This window comes from Hevea brasiliensis, chromosome 5 (assembly GCF_030052815.1).
Source record: "Hevea brasiliensis isolate MT/VB/25A 57/8 chromosome 5, ASM3005281v1, whole genome shotgun sequence".
Taxonomy (NCBI): Eukaryota; Viridiplantae; Streptophyta; class Magnoliopsida; order Malpighiales; family Euphorbiaceae; genus Hevea; species Hevea brasiliensis.
In genome coordinates this window covers 17,602,269-17,616,374 of record NC_079497.1, presented here as the reverse complement: position 1 = coordinate 17,616,374, position 14,106 = coordinate 17,602,269, and the positions used below count along the sequence as shown (strand labels likewise).

Sequence of the window (14,106 nt, the reverse complement as noted above, 5' to 3'; positions counted from 1 at the left end):
TATGTCCTCGATTTATTGACAGAGACAGGAAAACTAAGTGATAAGCCTTGTAGTACACCAATGACTCTAAATTTACAACTGTTAGCAGGGGATAGTGAGTTATTTGAAGATCCAGAGAGATACAGGAGATTGGTAGAAAAATTGAACTACCTTACAGTCACTCATCCTGACATTGCTTATGCCATTAGTGTGGTAAGTCAGTTTATAAGACCCCAATTGTTGCTCATTGGGAAGCCTTGGGACAAATCTTGTGTTATCTAAAGGGCGCTCCAAAAAAAGGTTTGTTATATGGTAATCATGGGCATTTGAATGTTGAATGTTTTTCAGATGCCAACTGGGCTGGATCTAAGGTTGACAGTAGGTCAACTACTGGATATTGCGTTTTTGTTGGAGGAAATTTGGTGTCTTGGAGAAGCAAGAAGCAGAGTGTAGTTTCTCGATCTAGTGCTGAATCCAAATACAGAGCCATGGCACAATCAGTATGTGAGGTAATGTGGATACTTCAATTACTAGATGAGACAGGTTTTAAGACCTCCCTGCCTACGAAATTGTGGTGTGATAATCAAGCTGCTCTCCATATTGCTTCTAATCCGATGTTTCATGAGCGGACCAAACATATTGAGATTGATTGTCACTTTGTTCGCGAAAAGATTCAACAACAGATCATCTCAACAGGACACATCAAAACTGCAGAGCAGTTAGGAGATATTTTCACAAAAGCTCTGAATGGAGCTAGGATTAACTACATTTGTAACAAGTTGGGCTCCAACTTGAGGGGGAGTGTTATGGAAAGTCAATCACTATATTATTTCTCTGTATATTCTGTATTCTTATTTAGGATTTCTTATTTAGGATTTCTTCCTAACTAGTAGAACACAATTATAGGAATCAATTGTATATATATACCCATGTACAGATTAACTAAAATTAAGGAGAATCATCTCTTTCTACAATTATAAATAGAGATATCTTTCTTTGTATCATTTCCAAAAAAAGTTGACAAACTAGGAAAATACGTAAAAGATATTATTTCTTTTTCATCACTCCAACATGTATAAAAACAATATTGCGACATTTCTTTTCTTACAACATTCTCAAACTAATCATTTTTTATATATCAAAATGGATGATTCCGCAAGAATCAATTGTTAGTCAGATTCTTTGATAGAAAAAAATCACAAAAAGTGATACGTTGCTGCCATTTTGAAATAATTAAAGACATAACCGTCGTTATTTTTATGGGTCTTTCAAGGGACTGCTACCCTTTACCTTGTTATTTAAAAGCAGATGTTGATTTGCATTGGTAATAGCCATTACCACTGGTATATAATGGTAACAACCATTATTTATTGTTAGGTAACGGTAACGGTAACGGCTATTGCCTCAATAATTCAGTTGACAAAAAACATATACATGCAGTGTTTTCTTAAGTTTTTTTCATTTTCTGTGTGTTCCAGGCTTCCAACTACTATTTCTATCACATTTTCTCTCAAAATTTTACCTAAACTTCCCTTTCTTTCTACAATCTCTCCCTTGTTCTTTTTTAAGGTAAGATCATCAAATATTTCTATTCTCTACAATTATTACTTGCAAAAGGTGATTCTTATTATTATTATTATTATTATTATTATTATTATTATTATTATTATTATTATTATTATTATTATTATTATTATTTTGCATATTTATTGAAGAAAATTTTATTTGATATTAGGTTTATTATTAAATTTATAGTATGAAGCATTGGTTTGTCTAATCTATAGGTTTATGCATTTTTTTCTAAATTGAATTATTTTTCAAAATTAAATTACTAAAATACATTATTAATAACATCTAATTTGATTTATTTATATTTATTATATAGTTGTACATTTTAGTTTTACTTGTATCTACCAATAACTACTCATGTTATGAATTTTGCAAATTTCAAAAACAAATTTGTGCAGCGCCAAGCCGTTGCAGTTACAATTATGTTATAGCCGTTATAGGCATTTTTCCGTTACCCTTGATCATGACCGCGTATGCTCATGTGTGAGTTTCTCAATAGCTAGCTTCATCAATTAGCTAAATATAAGTGTTGAAGGACATGTATGAATGGGATGAGATACTAAAGGCAGGAAATTACTAGCATTTGGAAGACAAAGGGTTTTAAAACTATGCTCGTGTGAGTGTGAGTTTCTCAATAGCTAGCTGCATCAATTAGTTAACTGTAAGTGTTGAAGGATATGTATGAATGGGATGAGATACTGAAGGGAGGAAATTACTAGCGTTTGGAAGACAAAGGGTGATATCAGATATGTAAACCTCTTTGTCATAGTTGAATTACACACAACTTTATTTTTTCACTCTTTAAGTCATGAATGAGTAGACAAAACACATCCAAGAGGATAGATTTTGGTGTATAACATTTGTAGATAATTTAAATAGATGACACCCAGCATGGCACTAAAAAAAGTTGGAGCTATTGATTGAGAAGCACCGAGTCTCTAATAGTTTCCAACTTAAGTAGAAACAAAACAACACATTCATTGTTACTTTGGTAATGATATGGGAAGTAGTTGAAGTGGGATTAGACTAGATGGCGTGAATGTCCAACAAAGAACACAACTCAAATATTTAGGCTCTATAACTCAAAGGTATGGAGAGGTGAGAAGAACATCATCCATAGGATTAATTCAAAACAAGTGGTGGACAAATGTTACATGAATTTTATGTGATCTCAAAATACCAATCAAATTGAAAGAGATGTTTCAAAGGACCACATTTCAGCCAACTATTATGCATTGGTGATGGAAAGTGTTGGGCAGTAAAGAAACATGATTACAAGAACCAACCCTTCCATGGAATGTTCAAGTGGCAGCCAAATAGATTCCCTCACCTTGTAATACAGCTTTTGAAACACACAATCCCATGGTATCAAACCATCATATTTCGCCATAATGTAGCTACCACATTCAGTAAAAAGTGATTTATTATAGTGGAGTGGTCTTAATTTACAAATTAAAGAAGAGAGACAATACTAAGAAATATAGTGAAAAGTTTAGGAATGAAATTTACCCATGTATTTGATAGTTTCCGCCCACAAAATGGAGTTACCAATATCTTGGCTCATAGTTACCCAATTTGCTCATCCCCCCCAGCACCGTGATCTGGGAGATGTGCGTCCCAAAACGTGGTACGCTAGAGTTCTGAAACGCTTCAATATGTGACGTGGTTCATTGAAATAAGGGTTCCTGTTCTTGATTTCAATTTAATTTTGGAGGTGTGTTTCCAACTTAACAGAAGAAAATAACAAGGAGAATAAGAAAGAAAATTTAAGGAAAAACATAGTAGAAACAATGCCTAGAAGGAAAAGAAGTTGTTTCCAAGGGAATCGGTTAAACAACACCGAAAAGGAAAAGAATAAAGAATAAGGAAAACAAAGGAGAAACAATGCCCACAAAGAGAAGAAGAAAGAATAACGAGAAGAAAAAAAAATTACATATAAAAAGAGGAAGAAGAGGCGCACCAAAGGAGAAGGAAGAAGCAACACAGGTTACTAGGGATGGGACTCTCTAATTTATCTTTTAATCGTTACATGGGATTACGTGTCTTTAGAGAGTAAATATAATTAAAGGAAGTAAATATAATTATTGTTAGGTATTTTTGAGAGGGTAAATATAATTAGGGAGAAGTAAAGAACAATTATGGGATTAATACATTCTAATTTAGTAAAATTTTATTAAATTTAATTTTCAATTCTTAATTTACCAAAAGAAACTATCCTTTTTTTTAAATCTTATGGTGTATAAGATTATAAAATGACTCGATTAAGGGGGTGTTTGGTTTACCTGTTGGGTGCAGCTGATAGCTGATAGACACCCAAACAGGTGAACTATAGTGTTTGGCAAGCTCAAAAAAATAGAGCTGATAGCTGATGGGCAACTGATATGATACCCATCAGCTGCAGTTTGTATCAGCTCTATTTTTAGAGCTGTTTCTCATCAGCTGATAGCTGATTTGGTTTTATTTTTTATTTTGACTATATTATCCTTTTTTATTTAACTAGAAAATTAATATTATTAATATTTTTATTTTTTCATTTTAAATTTTAACATTTTAATTAACTAATTTTAATTTTGATAAAATATTTTTTTATTAATAACATAAAATATAAAATATTTATTTATATCTAAAAACTTAAAATTAATTATAAATTTTTCTATTAACAATAATAATTATTTTATTATTTTATTTATATTTTTAAAATTATTTAATTATCTTAAAAAATAATTATTTTCTTATTTCAATAATAAAATAAATGATATAATATAAAAGATTAATAATTATATATTTATTTAAATAATATAATATATTAATTTAATAATTATATATTTAATATAATGTAATAAATTTATAATTTTATATTTATTTAAATAATAAAATAAATTATATGATATATACCCTTATTAGTCATTTCACATATCAACAGCAACAGCTAAATATAATTTTACCAAACACTTAACATAAAACAGCTATCATCAGCTATCAGTTATCAGCTATCAGCTAACAGTAACAGCTATCAGCCAACAGCTATCAGTTGTATTCAACAGTTAAACCAAACAGGCCCTAAGTATAATTCACATACTGCAATCCAAATTGCCATTCCAATTAAGCCTACCCCTTCATACCCTAGATCCAGCCAAGTGGCGTACCACATCCCTATGCCTATACCACATACCAAGGGGTACAACATTCTAGGTAACTATATCTTGCCTTTATAGCCTCTAGAACCACTTGGCAATATCATTCCACCAACCAGATTTTGAATTCAGTACAAATAGAAAGTATAATACAAGGGAAAAAGCAGGGAAATACATTGACAAAATCAATACCAAAGATGAGTGAGACATTTCATATTCCACATGGATGCACCGTATAAATGAAACAAGATCTAAATTCAAAAAAGATACTAAGGCAGGTATCACCGGTGCACATTGGACTAATACAGTTTCTCCACACACACACACACTCCCCCAAAGAAAGAAAGAAAGAAAAAGAAAAAATAGAGAATATCAACAACATTCTCAAAATCCAAAAGGACATTACAAGAGTTCCAATAATTCAAAAACAGTAAGTATATGTTCATGTTTCTTTAGTCTTTACACATACACAATAGCATTTCCACATTCTCAATTCTCAAAGGCCCTCCACATTAGCACAGAAGACTCCATCATTATTACACTTTTAGCAAAGTAGAAAGAATCAACATACCTCTTCACCATATGCATCCAAGTATGGAGATGGCCAGGGAGCCTGACGTGCACATCTTTGTAGCAGAATAGTAGTTCTCTATAATGAGAAAAACTATAATTAATCACCACTTTGAATAGCAATGAGCACAAAAAATAAACAAATTCACCAAATACACAAGTGAATAGAGATTGCCAAATTTGGAGCCATACCTTGATCAACAAAAATACCCCTATCCCAGAACCACAGGCCATTGCATGAGGTTGGCATCCACTTTCCCTTTGACAAGAAGCAAAAGAATTATTGTCAAATAAGAAGAAATCACTTGTCGTCCTTAAAATACAGGGCATCCAAAACACCTATATGTCCATGTTTGTTTTAGATATCTAAATATTTCTTTTGCATGCCAGAGCTCAGATTTTCTGTAAGAGTTCTACTTTAGATATTTTTTATAATTACGAGCACCTAAATTTGAAGCATGTCAGCTAATTCGATTTGGTAAAAAAGTTTGATTCATATTCCAAACCAATGAAATTAGCCATCATGCATGAGTTAATGGCATATATCATCAATAATGAAATTCTAGTTAATATATACATTGAACAATGAAATTGAAAAATAAGTGTTTTGAACTGATCAAAATTTTTTGATGTGATGAAGTTTGGATCAGGAAATTTTGTAGTTAGGTCTTTTGTTTCCACTATAAAGGAAGATGACAGATTGATGAAGCATATTCAAGCTAATGAAGAAGGATCATAGACTACCCTAAGAAAGTAAGTAAAGAAATATGCATTCCTCTATGTTGATCTTTCCCTTAATGAAGGTATAAAAGAACATGGTACTGATGTTACTTCAATTCTTTTCTCTAGCTGTTAGGCCATCTAAAGAACTAATGCAGTGTGAGAAGAGTTGCAAACACAAATGCCTTCGAGACCTGAATTGACATGTGACCCTCCCTAGAGCCCACAAGCATGGGATACTTCCGTGCACTGGATCACCATTTTCTTATATATATATATATATATATATATATATATATATATTTTTTTTTTTTTTTTTTTTTGGGAGGGGAAATAGGTTAGATCTACATTTCTATTTACTCTCACTCTCTCAATACAATCACGGACATATATACACACATACTTCTCAATACAAATGTCCAGCTCTAACTGTTTTTGTATTTTCCTTCCTTTTTCTCTTTTCTATGTTCAACTAAGTCTCTTTCAGGATCGATTACGATACAATTCTCTCTCTCTTGGGTATGCATCTACTGACCTAACCGACAATTTCTTTTAATGGAAATATAACAGCAAAGAGTGTTGAGAGCAAATTTGTCTTTTAAAAACTGTAGTATAATTGTATGGAAAGGATTTATTTAAACAAAAAGAAATAAAAAACGAAATAAAAATACCCATAAAGCTAATAACGAAGTGAGAACCAACCAAAAACACATACAGTAGAATTTTGTAACATTTATATATTAATAATTTCCTTCATTTACCTTATTTGTTCTTGGTTATTTCTATTTCACTTCTCAAATCATTTCACCATTATGTTTGATTCAATGAATTTTGTCCACTTAATAGTTTAATTGCTTTGATATATAATTTATTCAAAACTATCTATAGTTTTAACTCTTACTTAAATTTAATTCAATGATATCAATCCAATATTACCTAAATCAATAAGCAAAGTTGCTGCAACAAACCCAATATATACTAACATGAGCACATTGCAAATGTCCAATAAATTCTCTCATTAAAATTTAAAGAGAGAGAGAGAGAGAGAGAAGAAAAACAGCTCAACATAAATCAAATATCCACACGAAAAATGGAGCAAGTCTTAGTAACAATGAGATAAGTAAGATGAGAACCTGCAGCAAGGTTTCCACCTCGGGGAGCATAATCTACCACATAAAAGGCATAGAGCAGGCTCATCAATAACATTCTTGCAGTCAGCACAACGTTGTTTTATATACCTGAATGAAGCGCACATATCACTTGAATCAGCTACTGTTTCTATGAAGCAAAAGGGCCTCCCTTATATGCCGCAGAGAGTAATAATTATTACAAACCTCTCAACTAGATCTTGGTATACATGAGGGAGCTGCATCAATTTGAATGGAACTGCAGGTGTGGAATGCAAAACGGATTGAAAACCATAGACTTCGTATTCCTTGTGGAAGTGATGTAACCATTTCATAACTAAAGATCGTACTCCTTGATCCTTGAGAACAACATCCAGTGGTGGAATCTTGAACATCTTTTCTAGCTTCTGAACTTCACTGAGCTCAACTATATCATTATCCATGTAGTCCATCGAGTCATCATCAATGGCAGGTAGCACATGATCCCTATTACAGAATGGTTCTGAGAAAGAAGTGCTTAACAATTTCCAAAGCAATGCACACCTCCTCAAGTAAGGGAAGCTCAATTTACGAATTACATCAATGGTATTACAATAAGAATCAATATAGTTTGAAACAAAATGCTGCTGGATCCATCCAGATTCTTCTATAACTTTGGAAATGTCAGTAATTAGGGAATCATGAAAAGTTGATTCCTTTGTATACTGTTGCTGCCCACAAGTAGTAAGTATAGCCTACATTCCAATGAATGTGAATTGAAAAATTAGTTTGTAATGGAATGTCAAATTACTAACACATAAAAGTGCAGATATCATACCTGAGCTATAAGCACTATATAGAAGATATGCACAAGTGATAACAAAGATTCCTCGCATGATAAAAATGGGTGCGGAAGACAAAAAAGAACCCACATGAATGATGAAAAAGCATCATGAGCGAGGATGGGATCAGAGGCTCGCTTCCAAAATTGCATGTCAGGATAAGGTACTTCCTTCACAACATGTTTCAAAATGGACGACATATCACCTGTGCAACAAACAAAAAATAAGAAATAAATTTGTATTTCAAAATTTTAAGAACTGGCCTAGTGGTCTCATAAATCCTTCACTTTGCATGTTTTTTCAATTATATCCTATTTGGTTCACAAGTTTAAATTTGCTTAAATCATGTGCCTCTGCTGATGTGGAATTCTAGATCTATGGAAGAGAATACTGAGTTGGATTGTGTGGACACCATATGAGCCCAATAGGGCACAAAACATCCCTAATTTTCCCTTAATAGTGATAAGTGCAAAACAGAACCACTGATAGCCTCCAACTTCACCATTATCAAAACCTGGAAAAACATACCCTAGATCTTTTTCTATGATTGAGCATTGAGGAACCTATTTAAAACATATGGTTTGGCAACCAACAAAAGACAGATGCTTGATAAGGAGAAAATATTGAATGATACCACTTTGATTAAAGGGGGAAAAAAAAGGTTTTTCCCCTTAAATGCAAAATGCGAAACCACAAGGTATTTTTTTGAAGTTTACCCTAAAAATTATATGTTTCGTCATTCTAAAGAAACCTTTGAGGATACTCTTTCTAAAATGGTTCTGCAGATACATGATTCCAAAATAGAAGGTCAATCTGGAAACTACGTACAAAATAATATCCTCAATATAAGAACAAGAAAAGCTCTCAAGAAGCTTTCAGCATCAATCATATATTTAACCTGTAAAATCCATGAGGTAACAACTCACCTCCACATCCATAAGCACTACTGGCATGGTCCATTGAAACTCCAGAACAAATGGACTCCCCAAAGAGCTGAATACCCATAAACCTTTGAAGCACATGAAGAGAATTCTTACTTCTCAAACTGTGCACAATCTTTAACAACAATGATAGTATAAATCCACTAGAAGATTCAAGTTCCTTATACAAGCCATTAAGACCATAAATGGGAGTCAAGTGAGTCCTGCCACAACGCGCAGCAATCTCCAGAGATTTAAGGGAATATTTAAGTGTATCCCACATAATCATGCAATGGTTTGCCCTCGTGGAACTTGACAAATTACTCGGAAAGTACATCTTAAAGAGAACACGAGAGATTGAATCAAGATTTTGCTTCATTCTTTCATTTCTTTGCAGAGGAAAAATCTTCAAAATATCTCCCTTTTCAACCATGTTTGCAGCAGATCGCAAGAGAGACAAAGCTTGTTGCAGCCAAAGCAAATTACTTTCCTCAATTGATATGACTAAACGTCCTACAGCATTTGTTGAACTAACAGTTGATATCATAGGCTCCATCCAAACCCTCTGGAAATCCCCAGATGACGAAGGCAAGACAGAATTGGCCAGTCGACGACACACAGGGCAAAGAAATTCACCCTGGAAAAAAGAAAATAAGTCAGGTCCACTTAAGTTTTCTTTCAGTGGAAAAAATACCTTATCAACAATGCCAAACCTTCAAAAGAAATGGCGAAGAAGTACCTGATCTGGGTCAACAATATGCCCTCCTTCGAAAACAATTCTTCTTACATATCTGCATAAACAATAAAAGAACATTATCTTAAACTTCTGATATAAAGAAGTACGCACACCTCTAATAGATTTATAGACCTCGTATTATTGAGAATTTGCTAAAAATGGAGAACTCAGAGGCCAAAAAACCATCCAGATAACAAATTGAGAATCTAAGACATTCTCTAGACACTTGTAAATGACACAGAGGGGATTCAAGATCTCCCACACCTTGCCAAAGATCAAGATGATTAAAAAAAAAAGGGGGGAATAAATTACATTTACAATACCTGAACTTAAGGCACATACCATAGAAGTACCTCAACTTTAATTTGTAACAAAAAAGTACCCCAACTTCAATTGAAGTAACATGAAAGTACTTATGACCTCTTATAGCCGGTTCTCAAGTTAAACTCTTCACTCTTATTCTTCTTTTGGCTTCCACAAGTTTTAGTCCAAGATCGATGAGGACAAATGCAAACAGACATGCAGCATATTCTTTAAGCTTGAAGATAACCCATTTTCCTGCCCGACTAAGCTCACCTCGATCACTTGGTGCAGCAAAAGATGGCAGTGGCTTTGGATTTTATTTCCATGTATCAGGTGATGTTTGTTTTTGAAAGATGAGTTTTGATGAGAAAATTGGTTTTGATAAGGAAGCCATGATCCAAAAGTAGAGAATTTTTCTTAGAAAATTTGAGAGAAGTGACGTTTATCATGATTTTTCATGTGATTTAATTTTAATTTTTTGAATTGATGCCAAATCTTTTTTTTTTTTACTTCTACACATTTTGACAACCAAATGCCACGTAAGCACTTAGCCTGGGAACCAGCAATTAGAAGTTATAGGTACTTTCATGTTACTTCAATTAAAGTTGTGGTACTTTTCTGTTACAAATTAAAGTTGAAATACTTTTATATTACATAACTTAAGTTCAGGTATAATGGGTTTAATTTAAACTTAATATGTTTACCATAAATGTTCTTAAACCTTACTAGAGGGATGCTAGGATGCTTCTTCGGACATTACAGTTTAAGAGTCCTTTAGAGGTTTTGCAAGGTAAAAATTCATATACCATTCTTCCAAAGGTATTTGGCTATGTTTGCTTTGCTCATAAGCTTAATAGTGGGAAATTAGAACCCCTAGCTCTGAAATGTGTTTTTGTTGATTATTCTAGTACTCAGAAATGATATAGGTGTTATCATCCTCCTTCACGAAAATATTTTGTGAGTATGGACGTTACCTTCAGGGAATCTGAATCTTATTTCCATCCACCTCTTCAGGGGAAGTACAGGAAGGAAGAGGTGTATTTTCCTTCATCCTCATCCTCTCCGAACCTTCAATTTCAGGGGTAAAATATGGGTTTAGAGCCTATAACTAACAATGATACCCAGGGAGAGTCACCTAAATCTCAAGAAAGACTGAAAAGGCAAGATTTGAGAACATATACTCGGCGAAACAAGACAGATATAGCCGTCGAGCAGGAGACTGCTGATCAACCGGAATCCCTGGATTCAATTCCTGGACATCTTCAGGTATGTGGTAAGTTTCCTTTGGCTCCTGATGAGTCTAATTTTGATTCTCAGCCTATTCTTCCTTCTTCTGATAATGATCTTGATATTCCTATTGCTCTCCGGAACGGTGTTAGGACCTGTACTAAACATCCCATTTCTAATTTCATCTCTTCTGATTCTGTGTCTCCATCCTACAGAGCCTTTCTACTGTTTGTTTCCTCTGTCTCTATCCCACAGGATTAGAAGAAAGCTTGCCTCGATCCAAAATGGAGGGCAGCTATGATAGAGGAGATGAAAGCTTTGGCAAAGAATAAGACATGGGAACTGGTTACTTTCCCACTAGAAAAGAAGCCAGTTGAATGCAAGTGGATGTTTACTGTGAAGCATATAACAGATGGTTCAATTGAGAGGTATAAGGCCAGACTTATAGCAAAAGACTTCACACAAACATACGGAGTAGATTACCAAGAGACCTTTGCTCCTGTTGCTAAAATGAATACCATCAGAATTCTGTTGTCATGTGCAGCGAATCTTGAGTGGGACTTACAGCAGTTTGATGTTAAAAATGCCTTTCTACATGATAACTTAGAAGAAGAAGTGTATATGCAAATTCCTCCAAAGTTTGAGAATGAGAAGACCAGAGGAAAGTTTGCAAATTGAAAAAGGCTTTGTATGGTCTAAAACAGTCACCTAGAGTATGGTTTAATAGGTTCAGTAAAGTAATAATCTCCTTTGGATACTGCCAAAGCAATGCTGATCATACCTTGTTTATGAGGCATCGTAGAGGCAAAATCACACTACTTATTATCTATGTGGATGATATTGTGGCAAACTGGTAACCGGTGACGATAAGAAAGAAATGGCTCTTTTAAGGGAGCGCCTAGCACAGGAGTTTGAAATCAAAGATTTGGGAAGGCTCTAGTACTTTCTTGGAATAGATGTTGCCAGATCAGATAAGAGAATCTTTATTTCTTAAAGAAAGTATATCTTGGATCTATTGGAAGAAACAGGAATGTTGGGCTGTAAACTAACAGAGTCTCCTATTGAGGCCAATCATAAATTGCAAGCTGGAGTTGCAAAATCAGTGAATTTAGGGAGATATCAGAGGTTGGTTGACAGACTAATTTATTTTTCGTACACTAGACCGGACATATGCAGTTGGTCTAGTGAGTCACTATATGCATGATCCTCATGAATTTCATTTGGAGGTTGTTTTCCGCATCTTGCGATACCTAAAATCTACACCTAAGAAAGGATTTCTTTTCGCAAATCATGATCACCTTCAGATTAAAGCCTTTACAGATGCAGATTGGGCTGGGTCTCTTGATGATATGAGCTCGACATCAGGATACTGTACTTTTATTGGTTGTAATCTAGTCATTTGGAGAAGTAAGAAACAAAATGTGACAGCTAGATCTAGTGCAGAAGCCGAATTCAGGGCAATAGCTCAAGGTATCTGTGAGTTATTGTGGTTACGGAAGTTGATGAAAGAATTAAAATTGTTTGAAGCTAATGATTTGTTTTTGTTTTGTAATAACAAAGCCACAATCAGTATAGTTCATAATCCAGCTCAACATGATTGGATCAAGCATATAGAGATTGACAGACACTTCATAAAAGAAAAAATTGTGGATGGTTCCTTAAGTGTCTCTTACGTAGGTTCGAAAGATCAATTAGCTGATGTGTTCACTAAGGGATTAAATTGTAAGGTGTTTCATATACTAATTTGCAAGTTGGGCATGTGCAACATACATGAACAAACTTGAGGGGGAGTGTTAGAATCCCTTAATTAGTGCATTAGCTGTAAATTAGAATGTAAATTAGTAATATTAGGGATATTTGTATTTATTAGCTTTTATTTTCTTTCCTATTAAGGCTCTAGCCTTTGTGTATAAATTTGAATCATTTTAATACATTGAAATACATTAAGAAATTCTTCAATTCTCTCTAATCTCAACAAAGAGAAATTCTTAAACTGCTGATTATTTTATTATATTTCTCAGTATGACAATATCTAATAAATGAGTATATTTATTTTGACCCCAATTGAGTATTGGTTTTATCCTGATTAAACCTTTTGACCCTCGACCTTATGCCTTATATGGTTCAATGATTAAGCCAGCTTTCAATATATTGAGTAAAACTAATAAGCAATTAACATCTGATGGTTAAGCTCTAGGTTTTCTTAGCAATGGCACTTACCTTTCCTTCAATGACGATAAGTATCGGTCAAGGCAGCCCTGATGCACAGCATGTCCACAGGAAGACAAGTAAACACCATCACAATCAGCTGGGCCAAATCCATCACATGCAGAAACCTGCGAAGTAGAATCCATCCTTCCAATGTCATCAAGAGTATTGTCAGAAGATGAAGGGTGCTCTGTCCTCTCCCCTGAACAGGCAGCTATGTATTTTCCAAGCAATACAGAATCAGTACCGCTGCTGCTTTTTAGGCCACCTTCATCTGCTGAAAATTCAACATTCTCGACTCCAGAACTGGAAAGTAGAATAGTATCATTCATCTCTTTTCGAATGGATATGTACATATCTTTTTCTAATATCTCTATGGCATGTGCAGTTCTATCGTTCTCAGTTTTCAAAGAACTGGGCGCATGAGAATTCCTCAATGATGGAAACTGAGCTTTGACAAATTCTAGAAAATTACTTATTTCCCCAGGTTGAGCATAATCAGCAAACTCATTAACTGCATTTTGAACCAACCATGCTAATTGATTAGATGATGAAACCACTCCTGTACCACTTGAAGAAGAGTTTGTTCCAGCTTGATCAGCCACTTTCTTTGCATTTAGAATGACTTGTTCCTTGTCAGACCAGTGAACTTGATCCCAGCAAGTAGGGCCTCTGTCAATTAAGCTTAAAAGCTTTGATTTCTTGATCCAAAAACAAGCACGAAAAATCAGTTTTGAATATATGTTGCAAGTGAACAACATGCAAATTTCAACACTAGAGTCAATGACTCAG

General features: G+C 34.1%; 1 protein-coding gene across 1 annotated transcript in view; it reads right to left on the bottom strand.

Moving 5' to 3' along the window:
- LOC110670051 (E3 ubiquitin-protein ligase PRT6) overlaps positions 1 to 14,106 on the bottom strand; it is a 43,757-nt gene that overhangs the window by 13,003 nt on the left and 16,648 nt on the right. Inside the window, exons 8-15 of the mRNA XM_021831984.2 lie at positions 13,327 to 14,015; positions 9,580 to 9,631; positions 8,847 to 9,477; positions 7,917 to 8,125; positions 7,307 to 7,833; positions 7,106 to 7,210; positions 5,445 to 5,511; positions 5,254 to 5,331 (exon numbers count right to left, since the gene is read on the bottom strand). Of these exons, the coding sequence (XP_021687676.2) occupies positions 5,254 to 5,331; positions 5,445 to 5,511; positions 7,106 to 7,210; positions 7,307 to 7,833; positions 7,917 to 8,125; positions 8,847 to 9,477; positions 9,580 to 9,631; positions 13,327 to 14,015 (2,358 nt within the window). The remainder of the gene's footprint in view (positions 1 to 5,253; positions 5,332 to 5,444; positions 5,512 to 7,105; positions 7,211 to 7,306; positions 7,834 to 7,916; positions 8,126 to 8,846; positions 9,478 to 9,579; positions 9,632 to 13,326; positions 14,016 to 14,106) is intronic.